At 40.6% G+C, this 27,064-nt stretch overlaps 1 protein-coding gene across 3 annotated transcripts in view; it reads left to right on the plus strand.

Moving 5' to 3' along the window:
- Nucleotides 1–27,064, plus strand: part of LOC123244207 (myomegalin-like) — a 254,997-nt gene that overhangs the window by 97,195 nt on the left and 130,738 nt on the right. For all 3 annotated transcript variants that reach the window (XM_044672538.1, XM_044672537.1, XM_044672539.1), the window contains exons 5-7: nt 17,392–17,468; nt 21,107–21,230; nt 22,037–22,212. In XM_044672538.1, coding sequence (XP_044528473.1) covers nt 17,392–17,468; nt 21,107–21,230; nt 22,037–22,212 — 377 coding nt within the window. The remainder of the gene's footprint in view (nt 1–17,391; nt 17,469–21,106; nt 21,231–22,036; nt 22,213–27,064) is intronic.

A 27,064-nucleotide genomic window follows, 5' to 3' on the forward strand; every position in this document is an offset into this window, starting at 1 on the left:
TGAAGGTCCTTTCTGTCTCTCTAAATTTAAGGTGAGAGATGGAAACAAAGAACTACAATTTTGATAGCTCATCCAGTTAGTTGCTTCCCATTAAACATGCCCATAAACATTAATAAGTCACATGACCTAGCCAATTTAAATCCTCAAAAGACTTCCCTGAGATTTGGTTCAGCCATATTTCACCCCTTCCATTAGAATTCTTAGGGATAAAGGCTGGATCTGTGGTTTTACTGGTATAGGGATTTCCCAGATGAGGGAAAAAAATTCAACTAAATTCCCATAGCTATCATTTAGGGAAGCAATTAACTATGAAAAAGGAGCTATGGATTCTCACTAATTGTCAGCCACAACCCAGGCAAGCTAGTGTAGCTAAAGGAGTAAGGTACCCTGAGGGAAGGTAGGCAGTACTGGGCTTAAAATCAGGAAGGCTCGTCATCCAGTGCTCAAATCTGGCCTCAGACACTTACTAGTCGTGTGACCCTAGACAAGTCACTTAACCTCTTTGACCTCAGTTTCCTCAACTGTAGAATGATCAGAGAAGGATATTGAAAACTACTCTAGTATCTTTATCAAGAAAACCCCAAATCAGATCACAAAGAGTTGGACACAACTGAAAAACAAAAAACAAATGAACAACATACTCTATTTTTATTTTAATGATTATTTCCCAATGGTATGTTAACCTAATTTCCACCCCACTTGAGAGGGCTGGTGGGTTCACATTTGACACCTCTAGCTGAAAGCACTGAGGAGAAAGGGCTTGTCAAGGGATGCCACAGCCAGTATGCGTCAAACACTCACACAGAGATCAAAAGAATCAATGCGAGAATGCTCTTGAGGTCTCTCTGAAGAACTCTGGTATCAGTTGTGAGACATGGGAGACACTGGCACAGAACCGCCCAGCGTGGCATATTCCCATCAAAGAAAGTACTGTGCTCTAGGAGTAAAGTAGAATTGCAATAGCTCAAAAGAAATGTGAGATGTGCAAACTTAGAAATATCTACATCCCAAATGTTCATAGAGAGTATTTGTTTCCCTTAATTGATTGGTTCATTTGGTTTTTCAAAAAACCCTTACCTTCCATTTTAGAATCAATACTATATATTTGTTTTAAGGCAGAAGAGTGGTGAGGGCTAGGCAATGGGGATTAAGTGACTTGCCCAGGGTCATATGGCTAGTAAGTGTCTGAAGCTCAAATTTGAACCCAAGACTTCCCATCTTAAGGCCTGGCTCTCTATTCACAGAGCCCCTTAGCTGTCCCCCAATAAGGGATATTTGGGTCTGATGAACTGTGGTAGAGCCTTCCAAGCTCATATTGGTCTGATCAACCACCTTAACATCATGGCGTCATTTTGGTCCTATTTGAATATGAAAGAGGACCACCAAGTGCCATAGATGACACTTAAATTCAGCTCTTTCTGGCTCTGAAAGCACTTGCAAGTCCGACCTCAATACGTAGTGTTATAAATATATATATTGAAGTACCTGGACCCTGAGAGACCTCTCAGTGATCTAGGCAACTCTAAAACTGTAGGAGATGGAGAGAAGGTACTGATCTGTTTTGGTTGAAGGGGTTTCCTCACCTGGGAGTGCCCCATGCCAGGGAAATCCCAGGTCCAGTCTTTATCCTCTGTCCCTTTCTTTCAGATCAGAATCCTCAGCTCCTCAGCTTGTTGAAGGGGAAGGGGATGAAATTCTCCATACTGCTTGACCTTGAAGAATATTCACTTCCCCCCTCCTCCACCTCACCCAGGCATATCAAACTACCAGGGATGGAAGGAAGCCTTCTAGAAGTCGAGTGGGGGTGGATTAGAAAGAAGCTGCCAAAAGGAACAGAACCTCCCCTCCCACCTATGTTCTCATTTGTGCTTGGCATACACCCCGGTAGAACAAGGAAAGAAAGAGGTATTTATTTGCCTTGTTGTTATTAAAATGCCCCTTTAACAGCGGGCAAAACTCAATTCATAATTCAAGGTCTGGCTGAAACAGAATGGGCTAACAATACCACACGTCAAGTCCCAGCAGCTTTTAGACACGTGAGATGAAAGAGCAGAGTTAGCAAGGCAGATCCCTGGGTTCCATTAGAAGTCTTCGAATGACTCAACCCATTAGCCAGTGGCAAGTGATTTCCCTTTTTTTTTTTCTCTTTTTGCCTCAGTTTAACGACCTTTCATCTTTAGTGGGATAATATACCTCTTAAGGAGGGATCTTAAACTTTAAGTGCTAATAAGTCTTTGAAGAGTTTTAGATAAAAGGTTCTGCTTATTTGTACAATAGTTATCCCAGCATCCCTCTTTTTATCTAATTGTTCATTTATTTATACACCCAATTCAACTGAGCATTCTAGAGCCTTACTGGGTGTTGGCCAGAGTAACTCAAAGATGAAAGACTCATCACAAACCCCAAGGAGCTTACTAGTAACAAAGTTGAATCAATGAGACACAAAGTTCTGTGGGAGCTGAAAGGAAGCCAGTGGAATAAGAAGTCTTTCTCTAACAAAGTACTTTGTGTATAGTAATGTGGTGGATAGAGTACTGGGTGCTCAGAATCAGGAAAACATCTTCATGAGTTCAAATATAGCCTCAGACACTTAAAAGCTATGTGACACCAGGCAAGTCATTTAAACTGTGTGCATCTGTCAAATGATCTAGAGAAGGAAATGGCAAACCACACCAGTATCTTTGCGAAGAAACCCCCCAAATGGGGCTACAAAGAGTTGAACAAGGTTGGACATGATGAAACAAAAGTTCTATAAACATTTCAGTGAGAAGTATTCTTGGCCAAATCACTTAAACTCTCTGCACCTCAGTTTTTTCACCTTTAAAATAATGTGGATGGATTCAATGACCTCTAAGAATGCTTTTAGCTCTAAATCTATGGTCCTGATTAAAAGGAAAAGAAAAGCAAAGAGGGGGATGCCTATCAACTGGGGAATGACTAAACAAAATGTTGTGTGATAAGATAATGGATTATAATCACATGACAATAAGAGAAGACAATTTTAGAAAATCTTGGGCAATGTGGAATGCTTAGAACCAAGAGAACTATTTACCCAAGAATTTGGGTATTTACCCAAATATTTACCCAATTACCCAAATTTATTATTTACCCAATTATGAAAAACAACTTTGAAAGACTTAAGAATCCTGGTCTTGAGTATAATGATCAACTCTGTCTCCAGACTAGCTATAATGAAGCATGTGTTTGTTACTTCCAGACAGAGGGGTGATAGACTCCAGATGTAGAAAGATATACATTTTTAGTCTCTGAGCTGGATTCATTTCCCTTGAACATGTTTATTTGTTGCAAGAACTTTTTTTCTTTCCATTTTTTGGGAGGCTGGGTAGGGTGGGAAGAGAAGTTAACAATAGAGGGGTTTGTTTTAAAAAAAAAAAAAAAAAAAAAAAGCAGGCCCCTGAAACATTTCTTAAAGTGCACAGAGGAAAAAAGAAGGAAATTTAGAAGGAACTCTAGACAAGCAGGAGAGTTTTAAAAGTAATATATGTAATTTATTATGTACTTTAAAAAGTAGTATGAAATTGGGATTCATAGGTTTAGATTCAGTTCTCTCTTCTGATTCTCTGTCTATAGAGATGTTCTCTTCAGAATTTAAACATAAAATCTGTGATCCTATAATCTGAGCTCAAATCCTAATTCTTAACCCTTGCCTAGAAACAAATAATTTAATTTAATTTCTGAGTCTGTTTTATCATCAGTTTGGACAATAATTCTTGTTCTGCCACCTCCCAGGGTTACTGGAAGGAAAGAATTTTGTAAATCTGAAAGCATTATAGAAATGTGAGTTATTATTAACTACTCCTTTTTTCAGCCTCATTTGCCCTCCTTATCAGCTCTCCTCTCTGGTATGTGGCTAGAGATTCTGCTACCCTTGCTGTGTATCCATCCTGTCACAGCTGTGAGCAATGGGCTCCTTTTCCAGGAACCCAGAGTCAAGTCACTGCTTCCCTCTGGTGGCCCCAAGAAAGTCTTTGGCTTGAAATAACCCAATGCTTACCCCTATGGAATCCTGCCAGTCCCAAAATCCTGACTGGGGTCCTAAGAAAGAAGAGCTACTAGAGCTTTGGGGGCAGGGGAATCACATGCTCCAAGCTGTCCATTAGGAAGATTATTCTGGAAGCAATTTTCAGGATGGATTAGAAGCCCAAGAGATGAGATGGATGGACCAGTTAGGGCTATTGCTCTAGTACCAGTGAATTACAATGGAGAATTAAACTATAGTAGTGCCAGTGGGAATAAGAGAAGGGATGGAGGGATGGAGTCAAGAGCTATTTCAAGGCTTGGTTCAAGGACTCAGAACTGAATTTGGCCTTTTAAGTTTGAGTGCCTGTCGGAGAATGGTGGCATCATTCATGGAAATCAGCAATCCAAGAACTATTTTTTTTGTGGGGGCAGGGCAAGGTGAAGATAACAGATACAGTTTTAGACATGAAATTTGAGGTTCTAATAGGACACTGGAGGTAGACATATCTACCAGGCTACTGGAAATGCAGTACTGAAGTCTAGAATTGAAGGACAACATAGTAGGTGCTTAATAATTGCTTGTTGAATGAGAGAATTGAGGGAGGGAGGGAAGAGGAAGGGAAGGAAAGGAAGAGAGAGAGAGAGAGAGAGAGAGAGAGAGAGAGAGAGAGAGAGAGAGAGAGAGAGAAAAGAGGAATCAAATGAGATAATAATTGTAAAGCACTTAGCACAGTGCCTAGAGCTTAGTAAGTGCTATCTACATCAGCTGCTATTGTTGCTATTATTATTTCTGCTTCTCTGTGATGTTACATAAGATTCTCTATTTCTATACCTTCTTTCAAAGGAGCACCAAGGATTCAGAAAATTTCCTGGGAACCTTAAATAGCACTCAATTGGAGTAGCAGGCTGTGTGATTTTTGCTCTATAGGTCAAAGACCATTATAAGAAATTCGAATAGGCTATTAAATAATTCCATTTACTTCTTTGTTACAAGGGAAGGCTCACTGGTTGGGGAGGGAGAACGGAAAGAGCTATATCTGGAAATGGCAATGATATAAAAACACAAGGCACAATAAAATTTTTAAAAATGTAACCCCACATTTAATTCAACAAATCTTTATTAAGCAATGCTATGATAATTTTGAATGATTTATATTACATTTTATCACTTTCTGTGTTTTCCTAGTCATTGCCATTTTATAGCTGAGGAAACAGAGACATACAGAGATAAAGTGATTTATGTATAGTTATATAGCTAGTAAGTGGTAGTGTAAGGACCTGAATCCACATCTGATTTCAAGTCAGGGAACTTTCCAGCATTACATACTATTCGGTATGGTGTTGTCCTGAAACTTCATTGCATCAAATATTATTTGAAGTAAAGGAATACTTTGGTTATAGAGTCACCTCGGTTGTATCCAACTCTTTGTGACTCCATTTGGAGTTTTCTTGGCAAAGAGAGGTTTGCCATTTCTTTTTGTAGCTCATTTGACATGAGGAAACTGAGGCAAACAGTTAAATGACTTGTCCAGGGTCATATAATTAGTGAGTGTCTAAGGTCAGATTTGATTGGTTGTATAGATTTAAAAAAAAATAATTCCTTACGTATAATGTTCTTCTCTCTCCTCTCTCCTCACCAAAAATTTAGTCATCCTTCAAAGTCCAAATTAAGCTCCATCACTTCCATGAAGTTCATTGTTTTTTAAATGTCATGCTGGCTTTTAAAAGAAATCATATTTCAGAAGCAAAGTCTTAATATTTAAATTTTTAATTTATACCTTGTTTTTAACATTTTCATTTATATTTTAAGATTAAAATATTAAAAATGAAGCTATTACTGCTATAGCATAACAAGGATTTTAAGTTTGTAGGAAGAAAATTGGACTTATAAAATAAGGAAATGATCCTGATGACAAATTTAATAAAACTGTCATGAATTTAAAAAGAAAGGGATTAGAAAAAAACTGTAATTGCTCAATGAAATGAAAATGTCGACAAAATGACTCATTTTTACCCAAATAAAGCAAGAGTGAAAGTAGTGGTGCATAATGGAAAATAAGGAAGATCTCGGTTCCAGCCTCAGTTGTGAAGCAAGGTAACTGTGGAAAATTGGGCAAGTTTGCTTCTAACCATCTCAGATAACTAAGTTCCTAAGGTAGCCCTTTGCAGGAAGATTGCAGGAAGACAGAGGGACTTTTCAATGGGATTTCACTATACCAATGAAAACATAAATCAGGACCCAAATGATCAAAAACCATAGAATGGTGGTTTCACATACAAACAACGAAAGAAACATACAGATATAAAGTAAATAAAAAATATAAATAATAAAATTGAAGACAAGGAGAAGAATGGAAAAGAAAAAAATGGCACATACTATAATTACTTTATAAGGCTAGAACAGGCAGTATATAAAATCGCCAATACATTTTTTATTAAACCCTTATCTTCCATCTTAGAATCAATATTATGCATTAGTTCTAAGGCAGAAGAGTGGTAAGGGTTAGACAATGGGGGTTAAGTGACTTGCCCAGGGTCACACAGCTGGGAAGTGTCTGAGCCCAGATTTGAACCTAGGACTTTCTGTCTCTAGGCCTGGCTTTCAATCCACTGAGCTACACAGCTGCCCTCCCATAAATACATTTTTGACATTATTTGTCACTTAGGGCAGCCAAGTGACTCAACTGTTAGAGTGCCGGATCTGGAGTCAGAAAGATATATCTTCCTGAGGTCAAATCTAGCCTCATACATGTACCAGCAGTGTGACCCTGGGCAATTCACTTAATCCCACTTGCCTTAGTTTCCTTATCAGTCAAAATGAGCTGGAGAAGGAAATGGCTAATCACTCTGGTATCTCTGCCAAGAAAACCCCAAAAGGCGTCATGAAGAGTTAGACATGATTAGAAATGACTAAATAACCACAAAATGTTTCACTCAAAGGCGGTTGGTATGTACATAAAATTCTGTAACAGCATGATTTATAGTAAATATCTTTGAGATACTCTTTATAATAATTTTCAAAGGTGAAAAACTTTTCAATGTTGGAGATATTTCTTTGCTATCTCTTATGGTGTCCAATGCAAATAGAAATGGAGCTCTCTAATCTAAACGAGCACAAGGATCCTAGCTGGCTATATTGACTTAAGTTTAAAACGTGATATTATCTTTGTTTTATTGTCGTTTTACTTATTTGGTTAAATATTTCCCAATTACCCTTTAGTCTGGTTCTGCAGCCCTGGGAGTGTGGCCCATCTATGAGTTATATGTTTGGTATCTCCAGTTTATTGAATATTGTGTGAGCTATTTCCAAGCATGAATTATTTCTTTAGAGGAAATGATGTTCAATACAAATCTACATACAAATCATTTATCTAACATCTCATTGGAAATAGGAGACAGGGAACAAGAGTCCTGGGCTTCAGGTTGTGGGATAGCATAGATGGGTAAACTATAGCAAGAGAGCAGATGGTTTGGAACTTGTCTCATGCAGCAAGGCTTCCCCTCATCCCTTGCAAGGAGCCTTGTATGCCAGTTGCCTAATCCAGAACCGTGTCCTATTCATGTCCTGTTTTACAACAACATTGACAACTGATGGTCCAGCCTCTGCGTGAGCCCCTTCTGGAATAGGAAAATCCACTTTATTTATGGACAACATAATTGGGCTAGTGAGTTCCATGACTAGACCTTATGGGACTTGCTGTCCAAAAGATCCAACTTCAAAGATAGCCTCGGACCCTTACTAGCTATATGACCTTGAACAAGTCATATCACCTCCATTTATCTCGATTTCCTTAGCTGTAGAATGGGGATTATAACCGCACTTATTCCAGGGTTATTGTGAAGATTGAACGAGATAATTTTTTAAGTGCCTAGGACAGAATAGGGACTGTATAAATATTATCTCCCCTGAGTGTTTGTACTGGCGGAATCAGAAAAGGATTCTGGAAGAAAGTGGCATTTGAGCTGAGTTTTGGAAGGGAACTACCAATTTCAGGAAGCAAAAGTAGCTGAAGAGAGTAAGACTAAACACAGGGAACATTTCCTAGGCAGAGGCAAGAGATGGAACACTGTATCTGGGAAATAGCAAGTGGTCCCGGTTTGGGTGAAATGCAGGATGGATAAGGGACTGGGAAGTGTCATCAGTCTGGAAAGATAGGCTGGAGCTGGGATGTGAAGGGCTCTAAATGTCAAACAGATTCCTTTGTGTTTTATTTTGGAGGCAAAGAGTCTTTGCTGAAGTTTCTGGAGCAAGTTTGTGGTCTTAAAGCACCATGTCAAGGGGGCAGCTAGATAGCACAATGGATAGAGCATCAGGCCAGGAGTCAAGAGGACCTGGGTTCAAATTTGGCCCAAAAAACTTTCTAGTTGTGTGAACCTGGGCAAGCCACTTAACCCCCATTGCCTAGCCCTTACCATTCATCTGCCTTGGAACTAATACAATTCTAAGACAAGAGGTAAAGGTTTTAAAAAAAGTAGAATTGATATTCATTTTGCCAAAGCAGAAGAGACCATTTGCTTAGAAAAGACAATTGGGGTTAAGTGACTTGCCCAGGGTCACACAACTAGGACATGCCTGAGGTCATATTTAAACCCAGGACCTCCCATCTCCAGGATTGTCTCTCCATCCACTGAGCTACCTAACTACCTAATTACATTTTAATCTGGTTCAAGCAAATCCTTGGAACACCTCTGCCCTAAAATAGCTTTGTTGGTCACCTACTGGGGTAAAGAGTTTGGGCATCATCCTCCCAGATTTTTTTTTTAACCCGTCTTAGGATCAATACTGGGTATTGGTTCTAAGGCAGAAGAATGGTAAGGGCTAGGCAATGGGGGTTAAGTGACTTGCCCAGGGTCACACAGCTAGGAAATGTCTGAGGTCAGATTTGAACCCAGGACCTCCCATCTCTGGGGTCTGACTCTCAGTCCCCTGAGCCACCCAGCTGCCCGCCCCCCAGATTTCTTATCATTGAGTTTCACTTCAGTCACTAAACCTATTCCTAGGATGACATAGAGAGATGCTACTTTTCTATCCTATAGAAAAGAATGTTCTTCACACACATGCACACACACATGCCTTGCTTACCTGAACACACAGAAGGCACGACAAAGAACTGACAAGCCTCTGTGATAGCCAGTTTGGGATCTGCTTAAGCCATATTTAAATTGGGGGCGATCTCCTTGTGAATGCATACAGATGGAGTATGAAGGTGCTCCTGAACAATAATGGAGTGATTTTATGCAGGAGGAGGCTAAAATGTAGAGGCACAAACACTTGCACGTCAATGTGATGGGGCTGAAATTTCTCTGAACCCCCATAGGTAGGAGACTGCCAAATTTCATGGCTTGTTTTGTGGAGGGACTCATTAAGCCTGTGGCCAGCTGGGACGGGAGGAAGACAAGGTTGACAGCCACCTAGAGTGTGAATGGTGATGGCACAAAAGAAGAGAGATTTTTCTAAGGGGGCTGAGGTGGTACCCACTGAGCACGTGTGGGACTGCCTCTGTAAGAGGTAGCCAAGGAACCATCCCTCTGAAGTCCCCAGGACACTCCCTGGCATGGCTCCTGAAACGATGCAGCCTCTTCTACACTGCTATTGCGTTTTATTAATGTACAAAGTTTTAACGTCTGAAAATCCTATACTCTGGTTCAGATCTATTTATTTTGGGCTGTCAATCTGCAGCAGGCTGTGCATTGAATGTTGTTGTTTTTAACCCTTCCCTTCTGTCTTCATATCAGTCCTTTTTTTTTAACCTTTCTCTTTTGTCTTAGAATCAATACTAAGTATAGATTCCAAGGCAGAAGAGCGGTAAGGGATAGGCAATTGGGATTAAGTGACTTGTCTGGGGTCACACAGCTAGGGAGTGTCTGAGGTCAGATTTGAACCCAGGACCTCCCATCTCTATTCCTGGCTCTCAATCACCTGAGCACCTAGTGGCCCCCAATCAGTGCACTTTTGAGGAAAAAATGGTGGACTGAAATGTGGAAGAAAAGGAGGATATGGAGGAAAGTCATCATCTCAACAGGCATGTCAGATTTAGGGGGCCCAGGCTGAGGGAAGCTCCAAGGAAACATCAGCTCTTTCCCCAAATCTCCCCACAGTAGGAATGCCTGCTAAGGTCCTTCTAGCTCCAGACCTCTTATCACTGAATTACCTGGCTGGCCTTTAGTATCAGTTCTAAGACAGAAAAGTGATAAGGGCTAGGCAGTCAGAATTAAGTGACTTGTTGGGGGCAGCTGTGTAGCTCAATGGATTGAGAGTCAGGCCTAGAGATGGGAGGTCCTAGATTCAAATCTGGCCTCAGACACTTCCCAGCTGTGTGACCCTGGGCAAGTCACTTGACCCCCATTGCCCACCCTTACCACTCTTCCACCTATAAGCCAATACACAGAAGTTAAGGGTTTAAAAAAAAAAAAAGAATTGTGACTTCTCCAAGGTTCAACAGCAAGGAAGTGCCTGAGGCCAGATTCAAACTCTGGTCCTCCTAGCTCCATGGCCTGGTGCTCCATCCACTGAACCACCTAATTGCACTGCTGAATATATCTTTAATACATTTCAGAAAATCCCCAAATATTCTCATGAAAACACTTAGGATGCCATTGGAAATGTGTCTGAAGGAAAGGCAGTGGTGGGATGTTTAACCCTTGTCTAGCATTCAGAAATTCCTGTTCTTGGTTCTGTGATCTCTCTAGTCTATAAAGACATTATAAAGACCATAAAGAACGAATACTCCTCTTTCTTTCCTCTTTTCTCCCCTCATCCCCACCCCTTGACTTCTGTACTTTTTTCAAATGCCCTGTTATAACTGAGAGGAGTCCTTGGATTGGTTGTTGTAAGTGGTAGAAGGGAGCAGAATGGACAGTATAGAGAGAGGGAAACCAAACCTCCCTCCCTCCACCTCTACTTCCAGCCCTCCTATGGCCATTGAAAGGCAGGAATTCTTTCCACACTGTGACATGTAAATATTTTTTTAATGCATAACTGAGGCGGGGAATTTGAGTTCTCCCTACTCAGGCTATGGCTGGTTTATGTGCTAGCTCAGCACATTCTCAGAATTCACCGGCCAGGACAAATTTAACCATGCATAGACAGGCAGATGTTGTCGATGGGACCAAAATGTTGACACAGAAGCTGGCACCTGAGTTTGAGAACCCCAGTCAGAGAGGTCTAATCTTGGGATTCCTTAGCCAAGTCACTCAAGGTAAGAGTGGCCAAAATAGGGGCAGCTGGGTAGCTCAGTGGATTGACAGTCAGGCCTAGAGATGGAAGGTCCTGGGTTCAAATCTAGCCTCAGACACTTCCCAGCTGTGTGACCCTGGGCAAGTCACTTGACCCCCATTGCCCACCCTTGCCACTCTTCCACCTGTGAGTCAGTACACAGAAGTTAAGAGTTTAAAAAAAAAAAAAAGAGTGGCCAAAATATAAGACTCCATGCCTTTTTTATTTTTCTGTTTAAAGTCAAGCCTCTTTCCCATGAGGAGCCTGGGGACTAGGTCTTTGGACAGCATTAGGGCAGTCCAGTTCTTTCTTTAAATGTCAGAGTCTTCTCATTTAAAGGACTATCTTCAAATGTTTTAAGGCTTGTTACATGGCAGACAGACTAGACTTATCCAGAATGGTTCTCAAGGCCAGTGAATAGAAATGAGAGAGATTCAGATTTTGGCTCAGTGTAAGGAGGAACTTCCCGACTATCAGAACTGCCCTAAAATAGAATGGGCCAACTTGGGCATTTGCCAAAGATTCTGTAGGAAGCATTGATGCCTCAGGAAGGAGTTGTCGGAGTCGAGGATATCTAAGGTGACTTCCAACTGAAAGATGCCATGACTCTAATGTAGATGCTGATAACTTTCCTTAGTGGACTTTGCATGGAGCGGTTCAGGATGTGGATGGACCTCTGATCTCAGTGATGCTGGGTGCTCCCTCCAGAGCTACAGATTGCAAGGCATCCAGGTCCACACCTTGGGCTACTCTTGACCATATTCTCTTGTAAATCTCTGAAGGGAGATCAAGTTGGTGGCCTTCTTATAGTTCTCTTGAAATTTCATGAGTAAAAAGAGAGCATGGAGGCCAAGTCTCCTCATTGCCATATGACCATTCCCTACCTATACTGAATGCCAAGAGTCCCAGATTTGGTAATACCATTCGTGTGAAAATAGTACAAGTAGCAACAGTTATGAAGTCCCAAGCACTGTGTTATCTGCTGGGGAAACAAACACAAACAAAAAGAAAGACAGCTCCTGTTCTCAAGAAGCTTCCTAAGAGGGCAAGGCAAATCATAAAAGACCGTATTCTTTTTTTTTTTAACCCTTACTTTCCATCTTAAAATCAATACTAAGTATTGGTTCTAAAATAGAAGAGTGGTAAGGGCTAGAAAATGGGGGTTAAGTGACTTGTCCAGGGTCACACAACTGTCTGAGGGCAGATTTGAACCCAGGAACTTCCATCTCTAGATCTAACTCTCTATACTCTGAGCCACTTAGCTGCCCCAAAGATTATATTCAATGAGGTACTGCCAAACATAATAGGGAACTGAAAGTGGAGTGGGATTGGGGGAATTTTGAAAGGGAGAAACCACCTTTGAGAAGGCACAGTGGCAAAGCATAGCTGGCCTGGATCTTTCCCTCAAATGGAAACCCTGAAAGAAATGCACTTCCTTATCATAGATCTTAGGCTTATAGACCTAGGACTAGAAAAGGATCCCTGAGGCATCTTGTCCAACTCCTTCGTTTTACAGATGAGGAAATTGGTTTTGGGAAGGGTGACTTTGCCAAGGTCACCCTGGTAATGAGCACCAAAAATGGTCCTCTGCTTGGAAAGTCTCTGATTCTTTCCACTATTCTAAGCTGCTGCCCTCAAAATGCCTTTTAAAAAAAATATATCTTTCCTCCCAAGTCTCTGTAGGTAATGTTGCTAAGTGTTATGTTATGAAGGCTTTTCCCAGCCTTTGGGTATCGTGTCTAATCTGTGGCATTTGTGGCTCCCCCGCTGTGCTCTCTCATGTCTGCTGATTCGCATTCTTCTTATGTCTCATGATTTGGGGGAGGAAGAATTACTTCAGTCTCTGAGAAGAATCTCCCAGGTCAATGCTGAGCTTCCAATAGGCCTCCTCCACTTTGCACATATACCAGCTCATATGTAGATGCCCAGAGATGTTCTTGCACACATGTATAGTCACATACACATTTTCTTTTTTTAAAAAAACCTTTATTTTCCATCTCAGAGTCAATACTATGCATTACTTTCAAGGCAGAAGAGCAGAAAGGGCTAGGCAATGGGGCTTAAGTGACTTGCCCACGGTCACTCAGCAAGCAAGTTTTTGAATCCAGATTTGAACCCAGGACCTCCCATCTCTAGACCCGGCTCTCATTCCACTAAACCACCTAGCTGTCTCCTTTTTGACAATTTCTTAAACTGAGTCAGACCATTGTCAATAGATTTTGCCATAGTGTACCCTGGTTTTGCTACTGTTTGAATTGGAGGTATTAAAACACATATGTGCAAACATATATACCCACAATCTCCCCTTAACAACATGGCCAAGGATACCTTGATTACCCTGATTCCTCTCTGAATAAAGAACAAGTTGAAATACCGTATCGTTAAATGGTTATGTTTAATTTTTAATGGATGGGTCCAGCTGTCTGCTGCTATTTATAGCAAGGACAATATGATGCTGGTAGAAGATGATACCTTGTAAAAAGGACAGGATAATCTTTGTTTTTTGGAAGCTATGGTTGAAGCAGTTGGATTTTTGGATGGTTGCATTTATTGGTCCAACGGAAATCTGTTTTCTTTGGAACTCTCACATTTGTCAGAGGAAGAGAAAGGCAGTTAATAGATCTCAAAAAGGAGCAGTTGTCTTCTGACTGCATCTAAACCCAGCAATAGAGCAAGTTTTCTTTTCTCCCTCTTGTGATTGCTCAAAGGCATAGGAGCTAGCCGAGATCTGGCCCCAGGTGCACTTTATGTTATGATGATTCGTTATTATTATTACTATTATTAACAACAATAATAATAGCTAATATTTCCATCACACCTACTAAGTGCCGGGCAGTATGCTAAGCCCTTTACAGATATCTTATTTGATTAAGTAAACCATGACCGTATTTCTGGTCTGACTATAGGCCACTCCTAAATGTAGGTCACATCTTGAAAATAAGCTTTCTTTGAAGAGAAAATAGGTCTGTACTCAAAAACCATGCTGATTATGGGCCACAGTCAAGTTAATACAATCCAGATTTTGAGGGAAATGGTGCTTACTATATTTGAGCTAATGGAGTGTATGGGAATCCCGATTTATACAGATGGCAAATTAGGGGGTGATTATTTACTTTCCAGAAGGATTTGCTCTAGGATTACTTTAAGTAGCAAGATTTCTTAGTGCTCTGAAAATATAATTCTCTTTGCAGACATTCCACAGAATAACAATATCCTGTTAAATATCATTGAGTCCATTTAAAAGATTACTTTTGATAAAAAGTAGATTTTTTAAAAAGGGGGGAATTAGGGTACAGCTAGGTGGCACAGTGGATAGAGCCCCAGGTCTGGAGTCAGAAGGACCAGGGTTTAATTTGGCCTCAGACACTTCTTAGTTGTGTGACCCTGGACAAGTCATTTAACCCTATTTGCCTAGCCCTTGCCCTTTGGTCTTAGAATTTTCTGTCTAAGGCAGAAAGTAAGGATTAAAAAAAAAATGGGGGGGGGGGCAGTTAGTCCCATAAGAACAGTGTTATAAATATCGAGAATCTAGTGTCTTTCCTTCAGATTTTTGTGAACTTAGAGTTTGACACAAGTGAACAAATGAAGGAATGAAGCACTAAGGATGCAAATACAAAATGGGACATTAATTGGTCCTTAATGAGCTTAAGTTCTAATGGGGAAGACAAAGAAGGCGTGGGATATTTGGGTCTGAAAAGTTATCAGGTTAGTGACTCATATTGGCTGTATTGTCCTGGGAAAGTTTTTTAACCATTTGGTGCCCACAAGTAACTCTCTGAGACTCTTACGTTGAAGAGCACGTTTGTGTCTGAATTTGTAAAGGGGACTTTGCTTCAGAAATATCCTATTCCAGGAAAATCACAAGTCTGGTTTACCTAAAAGATTAATGGACCAAAATCTATTTAATCCTTCCCTATTCTGAGTCACGAATTCATAGGTTGTTGCAATCCCATTCAGTGCTACTATGAAAATCTTTACTGTATCATCAAAGCGATCTTGGAATCATGTTGTTCTGGACAGGGTTATTTATACAGGGTAATGCTTTACATTTTTGCACACTTGTCTGTTCACAAGGCATCTTCATCTATTTTATCTCATGTGCTCGTTACAGTAACACTTAGGCATCTTAGTGGATTATCTAGATGTGTGGACCTAGATTTAGGAAGACCTGAATTCAAATATGATTTCAGATAGTACTTACTAGCTAGGTGATCATGGGCAAGTTACTTAACTACTGCCTGCCTTGGTTTCCTTGTTTGTAAATTGAAGAGCAGAATAGGGTTATTGTGAGGACAAAATGTATTTGTCTTTTCTTTTGAACATTTACCTTCTGTCTTAGAATTAATATTAAGAATCATTTCCAAGGTAGAAGAGTGTTAAGGGCTAGGCAATTGGGGTTAAGTGACTTGATCAAGGTCACATAGCTAAGAAGCATCTGAGACCAAATTTGAACCTAAGACCTTCTATCTCCAGAACTGGCTGTCTATCCACTGAGTCACCTAGCTGCCCTGATAAAATCAGCTAAAATCAGATAAAATTACAATGCAATTGTCAAGCACTTACTTTTGAAATTCCTAATTCTCAGAAATAAGACTTAGAAGTCATCTATTCCATTCAAAGTCTGTATCTATCTCTAGAGTTTTGTGTTCAACATTTTTGGATAATTGATGTCATTTGCAAACCATTCTAAAGCACTTTCAAACCTAATAGCTTTATATAAGTGCTAGTTATTATTATTGTTGTTGTTTCCACTTTCCATCAAGGAAGTTTATGGCTAGGTCACCTTAGACATTCCTAATCTTGTTCTACAATGAAAACTAAGCAGAAGTCCAGCTAACATGGACAGTAGCCTGCTTAGAAACACGGACAGGTGATAAAGGTGTAGACCCACATCTCCTATTAATGACGACTATGATGCCTCATATAGACGAGGAAGGAAACCTGGATTTTTGAGAGCTTATAAAACTGAATCATGAGCTGTGGCAGGGTCCACTGGACTGAAAAGTCTTGGACAAATGACCCATAAATGGATTCAGCATAAATTGAAGAAGGTTGAGTCCCAGGAAGGTTATATGATTTATTCATGGTCACACAGGTAGTACCAAAGGCAAGACTTGAACCCCAGTCATCTGACCCCTGTATTCTTTTCACAAGGTGAAGAAATTCAATCAGAGAAGGTTAGTAGACCAGGTAATGTCCCTTCTCCAGGAAGAGATTAGAAACTGAGATTACTTAGAGATTGCTTTAGGATTACTCTAAGTAGGAAGATGTCCTAGTACATTGAAAATATATAGTTCTCTTTGCAGAAATTGTGCAGAATAATGATATCCTGTCAAACATTATTAATTGATTCCATAAAAAAGGGAACTTGAGATGAAATAACCCAACAAAGGGCCATTAACCCCACAGGAGCAATTGTTATCAATGAAGAGGGTGCAATCATAAATCCTTGAATTATTCAAATAGCTAAAGAAGGCCTCAGGAGTGAGGACCCTTATGTGTTACATGTGGGTGGCTAGTACCAGGTCTGGAGTGAGGAAGACCCAAATTCAAATCTGGCCTCAAACACTTCCTACCTGTGTGACCTTGGGAAAATCACTTAACCCCTTTGGCCTCAGTTTCCTCTTATGTAAAGTGATCTAGAGAAGGTAAAGGCTTCTCTAGAAGAAGATACACTCCAGTATCTTTGCCTCCCCAAAAAAACCCCAAATGTGGTTTGAAAGATGAGGAAACTCAGGCCATAAATATATTAAATACATAATATGCAACAAAGCTGGGGGTTTGAAGGTCATCGATATGGTTCCAGCTTTCCATGTTGTCAACTTTTTAGGAGCACATTTATTATGTAGATCAAGGGAACACATAGTCTACTACAGTAATAACAATATTAGTGATGATGGTAACCAAGACATCTCTTTCTTCCTTAATAACATGAAGTTATTTGTAATCTTGGTGAATTAAAGAAAAACTTGGATCATGGGTTAAAGGATTCAGGAGACAACCAAGGTCATTGACCTGTCCAGTGCAGGGTCAGGATTTTGAGGATCCAGGAGACCCTATGCAAGAGCAAAGACTGTAGAAAGCTTGGTTCCAGGATTAGAAATTGGATGCCAGGCTGCAGCGGCCAAGAGTAGAAATCATGAGAAAATTTCCAAGTACTGAGTGATGATGGTTAATGTCTGTTTTCCTTTCAGAACATCGAACTGAAGGTGGAAGTAGAAAGCCTGAAGAGGGAGATCCAGGAAAAGCAGCAGGATCTGGATAAAACTTGGTGAGCTTTTTCTCAATGAATATCTGAGCTCTGGTCCCTCCCATTCCCCCAGTGACTTCATGCTCTGCTACTGTCTTGCAGATGTTCACAAACAAAAATATCCCAAAGGACTTCTGACTTATTACCCCAAACCTTATTAAACCAGTTTCTATTGGGTGCTGTATCAATAAGGTGGCATGATCCAATACAACCCAGTGTAGCAACAAAAAATTATTACATGCCTACTTTGTCATGGTACCATGCTAGGTTCTGAGGCTTTATTTAATCATTTTTCAGTCATATCCAATTCTTTGTTCCCCCTTTTGGAGATCTCTTGAGAAAGATACTGGACTAGCTTGCCGTTTCCTTCTCCAGATCATTTTACAGATGAGGAAACTGAGGTCAGCAGGCTTAAGTGACTTGTCACACAACTAGCAAGGCCACATTTGAATTCAGGGGTGCCTAGTATTCTATCTACTGGGCCACCTAGCAGAACTGAACCAAAGATACAAAAATGAAGATTAACAGTCCATGACACTCCCTCACTCCACTAGTGTCAGTGGCTTCTATCTTTACATCAGTGATTCTTAAATTTTGGGGGCCTAGAACCAAAAATTATTAAGGACCTCCTCCCCATCCCCCAAAGAGCTTTTATGGGGGTTATAGCTGTAAATATTGACCCTATCAGCAATTAAAACATGTTAGTTTTATTATGGAAGCAATTTTGACTTTGAGGACCCCCTTGAAAGAGTCTCAGGTACTCTCAGAGATCTCTAGACCTTACTTTTGAGAACTGCTACTTTAAACAAGAAAAAGCTTCTCTTTGGGGCATTTAAGTCCTGTCACAATCTGTCCCCAACATTGTTTTCTAGATTGAACTCACCTTATTCTTCCTTGTGTACTATCTATTAAAAATATTTAATCTCTTGCTTCCCTGTCTACAATGTTCTCTCTCCTCACTTCCATCTTTTAGAATCCCTGCCTTGGGAGGACTTTCCTGATGTCCCCTTCTCCTCAATCATCAGGACTCCATCTCCTCCCTAAAATTCCTTTGTTTTTGCCAAAGATATATTTTGTAATTTACTTCTCTGTGTGCACATTATTATTTCCCAGTAAAAGGTAAACCTATAGATGGCAGGGACTTCTCTCTCTCTCTCTCTCTTTCTCTCTCTCTCTCTCTCCCCCTCTCCCTCTCCCTACCCCCCACCCCCTTCAGCACCTATCATAGAACCTTGCACATATGATTAGGTACTTGATAAATGCTTATCAAATTGAATTGGCATTGAATTAATATTTGGAGGAAAATCATGACTATGAAAAGTAGAGATGAGGGAATCCTTATTATGATTCTCAGGTACTCCAAGATTCTGAATTTTCAATAAAAATTCACTTATCCTCAGTAAAGAATCCTTTTAAAATAATTTTAAATTAATATCTTTTGTTTTTTTCCATCATCATTTAAATGTCTCACCCAAAACTTGCTTTTCTAAGCACTGATAGCTTAATAAAAATTAAAAATGGACTAATGCTTTTTGGAAAAATTTGTACTAATTGAAATAAAATAAGGAGTTTTGGGCTAGCATGGAAAACCTAGGATTCCAGATAACCAAGGATTAAAGTATATAGTCAAGAAGTTAAAACACAAAAAAAGCAAATTTATTTCCCAAATTTTTCTCTTGAAGAGCCCCAGGCATTCCTTTGACTTTAACTCTAGGATTGTAGCAATTCTTCTTTGCCCTAAAAAGACATCTAGGTGGCCCAATGGATAGAGCACTGGAACTGGAATCAGGAAGACCTAAATTCAAATCCAGCTTCTGACATTTACTAGCTGTAGGCTTTGGACAAGTTACATATTTTTGTTTGCCTCAGTTTTCTCATCTATAAAATGGGGATAATAATAGTCCCTACCTCCAGGGTCATTGTGAGGATGAAGTGAAATAATAATTATAAAGCACTTAGCACAGTGCCCAGTACAGAGTACTATATAAATATTAGCTATGTTTAATATTGTTGTTATGATCTATAAAGTAATAACACAATTACACCTATAATAATAATAACACCTGTCTCCCAAGGGTTTTTGTGAGAATCAAATGAGATCGTGTCTGTGCTTGTACATAGTAGGTAATTAGTAAATGCTTGTTCCCTCTTTTCCCTCTCCAGTAGGTCCTCCATTGGCAAGGGAGTCTAGGAGGGAGAATAGGATGAATCTCTGCTGCTCCACAGTAGAGGGTAGTTGGTGGGCAAGGGGAGGCACCAGGTTCCTAATGAGTCTCTCGGCAGAGGCTGGAGCAGCATTGAGCAGGGTCAGCTGTCAGCAGGGAGTTTCCTCTGGTTGCCTTGGATACAGCCCCACCAACACGGAAACAGAGTTTCCATGGAGTCAGCATCTCTCTAGCCAATATCCCACAGCCTTGTAAGTGAGGACTTGGGTGGAAGTGGATGTAGTTAAAGAATGATTAGGACCTTGGAATAAAAATTCAAATTGTATTAAGGAACACTCAGCAACTGGCGCTGAAAATGCTGACTGTCTTCCTTTCCTTCTCTCTTTCCCGAATCCCCTTAAGTTTGAGGGCAGCTGTCTGCCATCCAGAAATAAGCCAATGGCACCTGATCTAATCACTCGAGGGCCTCTGGGCATTCCTGTGGACAACAGAGAAGGGTAGTTGTGCCAAAATCCTGAGCTCTGCTGGATAAAATAGTTGCACTCCACCCAAAGAGAACTTTATGGAGCTCCGCATTGGAAGCTGTATAGATTTTGAGAGGCAATCAGCCCTGGACTGTCTGCAGTCAGAAACGATAAGAATTCAAGTAACAAGATGATGGGGTGAGGCTAGAAGGCAATAAGAAGGAAGATTCCAAGGGCAGAAATTTGTGAATTGGGGATCTTTCTTCCATCTTTCAGATTTAAAAAAAAAATTCTTAGCTTCTGTCTTAGAATCAATACTAAGCATCAGTTCTAAGGCAGAAGAGCAGTAAGGACTAGACAACCGTGGTTAAATGGCTTGTTCAGGGTCACACAGCTAGGAAGTATCTGAGGTCAGCTATGAACCCAAGTCCTCCCAAAACCCGGTCTGGCACTTTATCCTCTGTGCTTACCCAACTGCCTCTCAGATGTTTTCTAAAAGGCTCTTTTCCAGTTTTTCATCTTGAACCTGTAGTTAACAGTGAAATTTCTGGGGAGGTAAATAAAATCTGTATGATTTAATAAACAACAGTGAAGAATTGTTTAAAAGATTATCAGAGTTGAAATTGGAAAGAAGTTTAACCTTGAAATCCTTTCCTTATCCAAGGTCCATGAGACAAATGGATCTCTGTCTTCCCAGCCAAAGTGACTTAAAATAACAAAAACAAACTTGATGGCTTCACCTACTGGCTCCATGGGACATTAGTGCCTATCAGTCAGCCAGTCAGTCAACCAACATATATTAAGCACCTACTATGTGCTTATAGAAATACAAGGAAAAAAAAGATAGTCCTTGCCCTCAAGGAGTGTATAATCTAATGGGGAGGAGACGACACACAAAAGGAAGCCGAGGAAAGGGAGGACCAGGAACATACATACTAGACTTGGGGGCAGAGTGGAAAAGTCTACAAAGGAGTACAGAAAAGTGAGAATTGAGGAGAGATTCTGATCAGCCCGTGTTATGTCATTCCAGGGCAGCAGCAGAGAATCTGACCACCCATAATGAAACTGAGCTCCGGCGCCATTATGAAGAGAGGCAGCAAGAGACTGAGCATGTATACGAACTGCTGGAGAACAAGATACAGCTTCTGCAGGAGGTGAACGTGAGCCCCAGAGCCCCCAACAAGAGGCTTCGGACACACTCATTTATTCCTCTGTCTGCAGATAGGACAAATAGCCCTAAACATGGATATTTACACACACAGATGTGTATCACCTCCTCCCCACCCTGACCTTTCTTCTTGTCCTCATCCAAGGGTCCTTGGTTTTCAGAGCCTGGCTCTGGGGGTCCAAAGACCTTGACTTGAGTCTTAGCTCTACTGCCAAGGTCTGGGTTACTAAGGGCAAATTGCTTAATCCCTCTGATTCCCAACTGTGGAATGGGAATATTTATATTTTCAATATCCACTCCCCACAGGATTTTTGTAAGGAAAACAATTTCTAAACTGCGTAGTTCTACCTACGTACAGGCTTGTATATAGTTCTGCATAGATCGGGGCAGCTAACTGATGCATCGGACCTGGGGTCAGGAACACCTGGGCTCAAATGCAGTCTCACACACTTATTAGCGGGTGACCCTGGGCAAGTCAATTAACCTCTGTTTACTTCAGTTTCCTCACCTGTAAGATGGGGCTAATCATAGCTACTACCTTCCCGGGGTTGTTGTTAGGATCAAATGTGATAATAATTGCCCATGCCTGGTAGATAGTAAACTCTATATAAAGTTAGCTATAATAATTAATCTTATATTGAACTATTTTACTAATTATTATTATTATTATTATTATTGTCCTTATTGGTAAATGAGCTGTCATTCTTGAATATTTGAATAATTGGGTTATTAATGCAGGGCTCCTGCCTTAATGGATCCTCCTTGAGATCTCAGTTTTAATTCTCTGTGCAGGAAACCAAGCTTGCAAAGAATGAGGCTGAGCGCATGGCAGCGCTGGTGGAAGCTGAGAAAGAATGCAACCTGGAATTAACTGAGAAACTGAAGGAGGTCACCAAAGATGGGGAAGAAGTCCCAGGAATGAAGGCTCAGGATAATAACTACAGCACCACCCTGGCTCAGAAAGATAAGTAAGTGATTTGGGCCATCCTTTAACTTACCTACTCCCTTTGCACGGTCTTATTGATGACAGAACACATTCCACTATGGTTGACCCAAAGGAGGATTTAGGATATCATAGCAGTTTCAACAATGCACCCTGGATGTTCAGTGGTTATGCCACAAGATATCTGGGACTAGTCTCCCAACTCTCTCATAGTGTCGCCAACTGGGTTGCCATTCTTCACAGCAAAGAATAGTACTGGGTTGCAGACTTTAAAATCTCTCATCTCCTGTTGCCTTTCAGACATTTAGAAATGGATGTCCAGGGGCAGCTGAGTAGCTCAGTGGATTGAGAATCAGGCCTAGAGACAGGAGATCCTAGGTTCAAATCTGGCCTCAGACACTTCCCAGCTGTGTGGCCCTGGGCAAGTCACTTGACTCCCATTGCCCACCCTTATCACTCTTCCACCAAGGAGCCAATACACAGAAGTTAAGGGTTTAAAAAAAATAAAAAAGAAATAAATAAATAAGAAATGGATGTCTAATAGATGTCTTAAACTCAATATGGAACTTGTTGTTTACCTCCTTAAATCCTACCCCTTTCCAATTACTGTAGAGGACAACCATACTTCCAGTATATCCACCATATCCAAGCTGTTGCCAAAGCCTCTTGGTTTCACCTTTGTAACATCTCTTGAATACAGCCCCTTCTCTCCTCTGATGCTGCCACCACCTTTATCATCTTGTGCCTGGAGTATTGTAGCCTGCAGATGAGTCTGCCCACCTCAGGTCTTTCTCTTCTCCAATCCATCCTCCATTCAGCCACTAAAATGATTTTCCTTAGGTTCAGGTCTAATCGTATCACTCACCTCAGCTACTCAATAAACTCCAGTGGTTCTGTATCACTAGGATCCAAAATAAAATGCCATGTTTGGCATTCAAAGCCCTTCATAATCTAGCCCCCTCCCACCTTTCCAATCTTCTTGCACCTTACTTTCTCACATGAATTCTTCCATCTAGTGGCAATGATCCCCTGAATGTTCCATAAAAAGATGCTCCTTCTCTCCATTCTGGTCATTTTCTCTGGCTGTCCTCCATGCCTGGAATGCCCTTCCTTCTCATCTCTGCCTCCTGGCTTTCTTAAAGTCCCAACTAAAATCCTGGCTTCTTCAGGAAGCCTTTCCGAATCTCTCAGTTCTAAAGCCTTCCCTCTTAATTATTCCCCGTTTATCCCTTATAGAGCTTGCTTCGTACATATTTGTTGTCTCTCTTTTAGATAGAGTAATTAGAGTGTAATAATTCCACTCTTTAAGTGTAAGGACTGTCTTTTGCCTCTTTTTGTACCCCAGGCTTAAATACAGTGTCTTGCATATAGTAGACACTTAATAAATGTTTATTGACTGACTGACCATTCAGTCTGCCATGGTACTTTGTTCTGGGCTGGTCCTGATTCAGGCAAGTCCCCTGGTAATTTAGGTTAGATAGTGGAATAAAATGAAACCTTCATCGGTCATTTAGTGGTTAACAAAAGATTTCCTGAGTCAGAGCAGGGGAAGGATAGTCATTACAAATATACATTAAGGACACCATATTCAAGAGACCGTAAGGGGGCAGCTAGGTACCTCAGTGGATTGAGAACCAGGCCCAGAGATAGGAGGTCCTGGGTTCAAATCTTGCCTCAGACACTTCCTAGCTGTGTGACCCTGGGCAAGTCACTTAACCCCCACTACCTAGCCCTTATCACTCTTCTGCCCCGGAACCAATACACAGTATTAATTCTAAGACGGAAGGTAAAGGTTTTAATTGAGAGAGAGAGAGAGAGAGAGAGAGAGAGAGAGAGAGAGAGAGAGAGAGAGATATTAAAAAGGTAATATTGACCAGCTTTGGCAGTAGATTGACTATGGAGGAGTATGAGAGTGAGGAGTCCAGGTTAACACCTATGTTGCAAGCCTGAGTGACTGGAAGAAGGTGATACCCTGCATAGTAATAAGGGAATCAGGAAGAAGGGAAAATTTGGGGGAAAGATAATAAATTCAATTTTGAACTTTCCCTCTTCTGTCTCAATAATTTGGGATTGGACCCTCTCTACCAAATCCTTAAAACTCATCTACCCCTCTGCTCACTATACCAAAACAAAGTTCATGTGTCCCGAGTCCTAACCTGTTCTCTTTGCTGTTGTTCAGTTGTGTCTTACTCTTCATGATCCCCATTTGAGGTTTCCTTGGCAATGATACTGGAATAATTTGCCATTTCTTTCTCCAGCTCATTTGACAGATGAGGAAACCCAGGCAAAGAGGTTAAGTGACTTGCCCAGGGTCAATCAGCTAGTAAATGTCTGAGGCTGGCTTTGAATTTGGGGAGATGAATCTTCCTGACTCCAGTCTAGTACTCTATCCACTGTTCCAAATAACTGCTCCAAACCAGTGCTCAGGTTTTCCTGAAGTAGCTAACTTTCAGATAGTTTGATTCCGGGCACGAGAAGCCTTTATCTGACTAGGTACACAGCAAACAAGGATTTCAATTTGAGATTTAAGATATTGCTTAGTGTCCAGGAATATGGCTCTCAATCAAAGGAGAGTTTAATAAAATTGAAAATAAAAAACCATTGAACTAATAAATTAGGCAAGGAGCTGGTTTTATGAGAAAAAAAAACCAAAACAAATAAAATAGATAAACCACAGGAATGCGACTCTACTAGTTCACCAGCCTTCCAGTATGCCCAGCTCTAGGTCATTTATTTACCTCACCTATCCAGGGGCCAGTATAGGCTTGACCTTTGTATCTGAATCTTACTTTTCAGTTTTATAAAAAGTTTTTACTTTCATGATCCTACTTCATCATCAAAACAAACCTGTAAAATAAATAAGGCGAGTATTTTGATCCTCTTTTTACAGGAGGCAACTAGTAGATTGAAAAGAGGACCAGACTTGATGCCAGGAGATAAGTGAATTCTGATCCCAAATCTTGTCACTGACTACTTTGGGCTCTCTGGGTCTCAGTATTGTCATCTGTAAAATGAAGGGTATGGGCAGAGGTGGCCTAGCTTATTAGTTAGAGCACTGGTCTTAGAGTCAGAAAGACTTGAGTCTGAATAATGCCTCAGGTGACTATTAGCTGTTTGACCTTGGGCAAATGTTGCCCCGCCTTGGTTTCCTCATCTGTAAAATGTGTGTTGTCTTTGAAACACTGTAAAATGCTGTAAGCACTATAAAAACATTGTTGTTGTGAGGATTAATGAATGTATAAACACTCTATTACAACAATTAGCTTGTTTGAAGCCTAAGGGACAATATAATGGCCATTAAATTCCACTTGATACCTTCCTCTTCAGTTTTAGGGAGATTATCATAGATGAAAAGTTCTGAGTTCGGTCACAGTGACTTTTGAACCCGTAGGAAATTTTCTAACAATTAGGTACAAGTTATTATATTACTTTATGATTATATCTATCTCTCCTCTCCGGTTGGGGGCAAAATTCAGCTTGCTGAATGTTGGGGTAATGAAATAACAGATCATATTATAATTCCTTTGGATAGGCAGGCAGTCACACTGCCAGGAGAGCTGGGGAAAGAGCTAACGTTTTCTTGGTGCTTCTCTCTGCCTGGATCCTCTAAATCTGAAGTGCTTGTTGAGATGATCACTTTCCTTCATATCATCCTTCTCTTCCTCAGTTCAGTCCTCCATTTTCTCCTCCAAAGTGCATTGAATAGGGGCAGCTAGATGCTCAATGGATTGAGAGCCAGGTCCAGAGACAGGAGGAGGCCCTGACTTCAAATCTGGACTCAGATACTTCCTAGCTGTGTGACCCTGTACAAGTCACTTAACTCCCATTGTCTAGCCTTTGCCACTCTTCTGCCTTGGAACCAATATTCAGTACTGATTCCAAGACAGAAGGTAAGAGCTTTTAAAAAGTGCACTGAAGATACTGTGTTGTTTCAGCCTTTTGGTTCTAAGATAGCTTCCTTTTTTAATATACAAATTGAGTGGGAAGGTGCCTTTGATTGAGTTGAAGTTTTATGGGTCTCTTTAGGTTGTTTGAATCAGTCCTACAATGTTGACAAGGGCATCAAAGCTAAAATAAGGGGGTTTCCATGTTTTTAACCCAGTGGAATTGTTTGTCAGCTCCAGGAAGGGGGGGAGGAAAGAGGGGAGGGAGAGAAAATAAATCATGTCACCATGGAAAAATATTAAAAAATGGAATTTAAAAAATAAAATAAAAAAGAATAAAAATAAAATAAAATAAGGTGGTTTCATGCTTACTCTAGGGCAGCTAGGTGGTATAGCAAGAGTGCTGGGCCTGGAGTCAGGAAGACTCACCTTCCTAAGTTCAAATCTAGCCTTGGACACTTACTAGCTGTGTGACCCTGGGCAAGTGCCTTAACTCTATTGGCCTCAATTTTCTCATCTGTAAAATGAGCTGGAGAAGGAAATGGCAAATATATGTGGTATGTGTTTTCAGTCATGGCATGGGGAATATGGAAATATATATATTGCATGAAAGCATTGTTATAACCTACATCTGACTATTTACTGCTTCAGGGAGTTAAGAGAGGAAGGAATGAATTGCAAGATGTCATGAGACAATTGTCAAAAATTGTTTCTAATTGTAATTGGAAAAAAATAAAAAAGAATAAAAAGGAAATGGCAAACCACTGTAGTATCTTGCTATGAAAACCCCAAATGGGGTCACAAAGAGTCAGACACAACTGAAAAAATAACTGGACAAAAGCAAAACCTCACCTGTACAAATGAATGAATGAATGACGGGAAGCTAGGTGCTTCCGATGTAACCTGCATATAGCTTGTTTGAACCTATTTGTTTGCTTGTTGCATCCTCATTAGATTGTAAGCACCTTAAAGGCAAGGACTTTCTTTTGCCTC

This window comes from Gracilinanus agilis, chromosome 4, assembly GCF_016433145.1.
Source record: "Gracilinanus agilis isolate LMUSP501 chromosome 4, AgileGrace, whole genome shotgun sequence".
Lineage (NCBI taxonomy): Eukaryota > Metazoa > Chordata > Mammalia > Didelphimorphia > Didelphidae > Gracilinanus > Gracilinanus agilis.